The sequence below is a fragment of the Lipotes vexillifer genome, unplaced genomic scaffold (genome assembly GCF_000442215.2).
Source record: "Lipotes vexillifer unplaced genomic scaffold, Lipotes_vexillifer_v1.1 scaffold1227, whole genome shotgun sequence".
NCBI classification, from domain to species: Eukaryota; Metazoa; Chordata; class Mammalia; order Artiodactyla; family Lipotidae; genus Lipotes; species Lipotes vexillifer.
Genome location: NW_006790683.1, coordinates 708,273 through 713,752, shown reverse-complemented (window position 1 = coordinate 713,752; position 5,480 = coordinate 708,273). Strand labels below are relative to the sequence as shown.

General features: G+C 39.2%; 1 protein-coding gene across 2 annotated transcripts in view; it reads right to left on the bottom strand.

Annotated features, from left to right (window-relative positions):
- SACM1L (SAC1 like phosphatidylinositide phosphatase) overlaps positions 1 to 5,480 on the bottom strand; it is a 58,685-nt gene that overhangs the window by 35,921 nt on the left and 17,284 nt on the right. Inside the window, exons 2-4 of one of the 2 annotated variants that reach the window (XM_007463900.1) lie at positions 5,105 to 5,202; positions 2,351 to 2,425; positions 696 to 823 (exon numbers count right to left, since the gene is read on the bottom strand). In XM_007463900.1, the coding sequence (XP_007463962.1) occupies positions 696 to 823; positions 2,351 to 2,425; positions 5,105 to 5,202 (301 nt within the window). The remainder of the gene's footprint in view (positions 1 to 695; positions 824 to 2,350; positions 2,426 to 5,104; positions 5,203 to 5,480) is intronic. The other variant, XM_007463901.1, reaches the window with a different exon arrangement.

The window sequence follows — 5,480 nt, the reverse complement described above, 5'->3', positions numbered from 1 at the left end:
AGGGAAAGAGGGAATGAAACGGGATGAGTGGAACTTCAAAGATAATTTTTTTTTTTTAGTAATATACAGGAACATTCCTTTTATTTCATTTCTTTTAACAACTTTATTGGAGTAAAACTGCTTTACAATGGTGGAAAGATATTTAATATTTTATTTCTTCACAAAAAGGATATGAAGTTAAATCTACGTGTTGACTACATGTGCATTTTCAGTCTGTCCTTTTCTCTCGTATGAAATTTCACATCTAAGAATTGAGTCAGTTAAAAAAAAACCCAAGTGCAATAAAATATATGAACAGTTTTAAAAAAAATACATTTTAGGGCTAGGTATGTAGGGTGACCATGCTCTCTATACATTGTTTAAATGATTAGGTTTAAAAGAAATCCATCAGGGCTTCCCTGGTGGCGCAGTGCTTGAGAGTCCGCCTGCCGATGTAGGGGACACGGGTTCGTGCCCCAGTCTGGGAAGATCCCACATGTCGCGGAGCGGCTGGGCCCGTGAGCCATGGCCGCTGAGCCTGCGCATCCGGAGCCTGTGCTCCGCAACGGGAGAGGCCACAACAGTGAGAGGCCCGCGTACCGCAAAAAAAAAAAAAAAAAAAAAGAAATCCATTCTTTGTGTTCCACCTCCCTTCCCCACCCACCCCAACGGGACTTCTTTGGATTTTGCAATTAGTAAGTGCTTCCAGTTCTTACCTGAATATCAGTTAAGTGCAACATTGTCTTCTTATAAGAAAGGACATCAAAATCTACTGCTTTCCAGATTACATGACTGAAAAATTCACCTATTTTTTTCTTCTTGGTAATGACAATTAGATAATTACCTGCAAAAAAGCAAAGCCAAGTACACATAAATAGAAATAAAGCAACTGTAAAGCCAGAAATAGCAGTCCTTATTCTTTAAAGGCGAGAGTTACAGGAATTCCCTGGCAGTCCAATGGTTAGGACTCCGCGCTTTCACTGCCGAGGGTGCAAGTTTGATTTCGGGTCAGGGAACTAAGGTCCTGCAAGCCTTGTGGCGCAGCCCAAATAAATAAAAATAAATAAAGGCGAGAGCTGTGCTAAATAGATAAAGGACCCATACTTTTTGAAAAGCAATCTTATAATTTATGAATAGAAAGACCAGCATACTATTTAGACAAATTTTTACTGAAAGATCAATTATTTTCTCAGAAAGATAAAAGCTTTTGGTAACCAGAGCAGTGATCCTAGCAGACGGAAAGTAGAGACAGAAAACACTTCTCTCTCACTCTCCTGTCATCCCCAAAGCATACGGGCCTCTGCTAATGCATTTCCCGACGTGTAGCTTAAAGCATCATAGGTCATATCTGGCCACTGCAGATATCTACACCTCCCATGTCCTTCATGTCATTCTAAATGGTAGAGAAATGTGCTGGGGCAGTATAACTAACTGGTTACTGCAACATTCCAAAGATGAGTGGTCAGGAATCAAGAAGTGATCCCAGCACCATGCATTAATACACCAACTCTGATCCTGGCCACCTCCTCCTCCCACAAACAAACCAGGGTAAGCCTTTACCACTAGATTAATTCTTCACATCTGTTCAAGGCTCTAACCACAAGTGCCCTCCCTGAAAGTTTTCCTATGTACATCTCTGTCCTAGAACTTGTCACACTGTTCTGCAGTAATTTACGATTTAAATGCCTCTCTCACTCAACTGTAAGCTACAGGACAAAAGGGACTTGCATCTTTTATAAATAACATCCAGCACAGTGCCTGATACAATAGGAACTTTTCAAAAGTTCAATGAAATAAAATTTAGATTAAAAACCATCACTTTCCTAATAACACAGAACCACGGAGTTGAAGGTTTAGAATACTCTGGTCCAGGACTTCCCTGGTGGCACAGTGGTGAAGAATCCGCCTGCCAAATGCAGAGGATACGGGTTCGAGCCCTGATCCGGGAAGATCCCACATGCCGTGGAGCAACTAAGCCCGTGTGCCACATCTACTGAGCCTGTGCTCTGGAGCCCATGAGCCCCAACTACTGAAGCCCGTGCTCTGCAACAAGAGAAGCCACCGCAATGAGAAGCCTGTGCACCACAATGAAGAGTAGCCCCCGCTCGTCGCCAACTAGAGAAAGCACGCACATAGCAACGAAGACCCAACACAGCCAAAAATAAATTAATTAATTAATTAATTAAAAAAAAAAGAACCTCAGGCTTACAAATTTAACCACTTGCTATTTGGGGTATATTACTTTTAGAAATTAATGACAAACACCTACAGATTTACTGCCTAAAGCAACATATAAAGTGTGCCTTCCATCTTATACTCTAATAGCGTAGATTTAATTACCTTCTTGTCCATCTTAGCTCATTTTTCTTACCTGCCACCAGATGAATTGTGCCCAGTATACCAAATATTGGTCTTGTGACAGCTGAAGGAGGAATATCTTTCTTGACTTTAAAGAAGAAAGTAAAGAAAAATCACTTAGAAAAAGATCACCAACTGAAAGAGAAATGTAGTTTCATTTCAATGGTTACTTCAATATGCACGCTTTGTTCTAAGAAAACAATATTCCTTCATTAGTGTTAGACCTCCACTTTGGCAGAATATAAAATAAAGATGTCCATGTTACACGTAAAGGTCTCTGCCTGTCTAGAATATGGTGCCAAAAGTAACATGCTTCAGCAACCTCACTACGTAAATTAAGGGTTATTTCCAATGCCAATTTTCAACCAAATTTATTCAACCTCGTCAGAAACCAAATCTTTACCTCTTTAAGAGAATTAGAAAGTAAATGGAAGTTGAAACAAGATTTTAATCTCAACATGCAACAAATGGAATGCAAAAACGGACTCGCCTAATTCCCTAGTAAGAAGGTGAGACATGGAGGCCAAGATCCAAGAGGGGAGGAGGAAGGAAAAGCCTCCTGTTCACGTCTGAAAGAAAACTGATACAGATATCCCGGGAGGCAATATCATTAGCTGCGATTTTATCAATAATGCCGTTATTAATAAAGACTACCTTACATTACAAGGTTCATTTCACAATTGTTAAACTTTAAGCCAATGTGTTTCACAAAACGTATTTTGTAGAACTCTAGTTTAGGGAATAATGCCCGAAAAGGGGGGAGGTAGGGTCTCCCAGTCAAAGAAACTTATTTTGCTACATCCATACTAACCCTGCTCCTTCTCCCAGAGTCACAATGCACAGTAGGAAATTAAAGGCTCTGAGAAGGCCTACAGTAAATGAAAGCTGTTCCACTGTTTAATTCAAAGTTTTCCAAACCTATGTGGCTATAAAATTTTTCCTTCAGTCACAGTTTAATAATCAGCCTGGGACCCATTCTGAAACACTGCTGTAAACTCCAGTCCTGTTTCTTAAAGGCAGTCCTGTTTTTCTAAATAAACTAATTCTGAATAAGGTCTAAAATTCACTTGTTTCTCTCAAAAATTCAATTTACTTAGCAATACTATGCCATAATTAATTACCATGAAAAATGGAAATACCAGTGCAGTTTAAAGCTCAGAGAAGATTCTGAATATACTGAGATCACTGATAAACATAAATGTACTACTGCTACAGCTGTAAGTTACATTAACTGGAGCGTAATAGCAATAACACTATGATAATTCCTAAGACTATGTTGGTTTTTCAGGGAAGAAAAAAAATTCCTCTTTCGGTGGCAATGGTTTGTATTCCCAATGGTAAAAGGAAACTGCCAGATTGTGATCGACAGCCCCTCATCATCACTAGCTTCAGGTCAAAGTATCTCTTCATGTGTCTACCAATGACTGTTTGGTTATCATTTTTACACCCAAACTACTCAAAACCTTTAGCTTTGTCCACTCGAATGGGTCTGCATTCTCTACGTACAAATAAAATGTCACTGAAAGGACAAAAAATAATTGAAAATACATCCATACTAAAGCTTTTATAAGACACTAGGTGGCAGGGAATTCTCTGGTGGTCCAGTGGTTAGGACTCCGAGCTTCCACTGCCGGAGGCACGGGATGGATCCCCGGTCGGGGAACTAAGATCCTCGTGGCAAGGCCCACCCCCCCCAGCCCGCCCCCCCCCCTCCAAAAAAATAAAAAAGACACTGGGTTGTATCAATATGTTATAAAGAAGTAGTGGGACTAAACTTCAGAAGTACACTAAGGGTGGTTAAAATCAGTCAGCTATTCTGAGAGCAGTCACCAAGCAACAGTCACAGGAAATGCCAAATTATCAAACTAAAGCAGCTCTTACTTTATTTGGTCAAAGGAAAAGCTTACCAGAAAAAGCAGACAACCAAGGAAATGGAGATTTATAGTCCTACCTTTCTTACACTTTAGTGTCCTATGCAAAATATTTTCATGCTTCACTTAATCCGTTCAAAGGATATTTACCATTTACCGAATGCCTACTCTATGGTTACTCAAATACTGCCCTTCAGAAAAAAATTAATACAGAACACTATCTAGAGGTAAATTTTTAAACATATGAAATTCTAAATGTGATATCACATGATACATTAATTCGTTACCAAAATTACTTCACATTAATCTAGTCAGAAATCAGTGTTCCACACAACTGAAAAACAAGTTGCTTTCCACACCCCAGAGAAGCAAAGCTAAATTATAACTGGATTGATAGATAAGATAGATAGATAAAGCTTAGGAAAATCATTCTGCCTAAAACACAAGTTTTACCCAGTGATTTATATATTATTTTTCATTTATTAAATTATCCTCATAGTCATGAATATTTTCAAAAACAAATCAGCTATTAACATTCCACACACTTAATGCTAAAACAACTTTCTCACACTCAAATAATTCAAATCTTACAGCTAGAAAGGAACCTAACATATCAACAAAACCAATCCTGTTATGGTATTGATAAGGGAACAAATAAAGTTTTTAAATCCTTATGAATAATAAAATGCTACCTAAAATTTTCAAGATCATCTCTCCTTTTCATGAAAAGGAAAAAGCATACAATTAATGCATAAAAATCAAATGAGGTAGCAAGAATTAAAATTTTCTAAGAAGACACTCAGATATCCACACACTCACATGGATCTCATTAATTTAACTATTGCAACTTAAGTGTAAAATCTTCCTAGACACTTCTAAATCTGGCCATGAAATACCTGAGAGTGTAACTTCTGTGGACACACGGTCGATGATAAGTACATCATCTGCTCCATCATCACAAGCTTCCACATAAAATTTTTCAGGTGTGATATGCCTAAGAAGAAATTTAAAACCATAAATAATGAAGTGAAATGAAGACTTCCAAAAAAACCTGTTATAACAATTGAACCGTGTTTAAATTTGACATCATTGGGCTTCCCTGGTGGCGCAGTGGTTGAGAGTCCGCCTGCCAATGCAGGGGACACGAGTTCGTGCCCTGGTCTGGGAGGAGCCCACATGCTGCGGAGCGGCTGGGCCCGTGAGCCATGGCCGCTGAGCCTGCACGTCCGGAGCCTGTGCTCCGCAACGGGAGAGGTCGCAACAGTGAGAGGA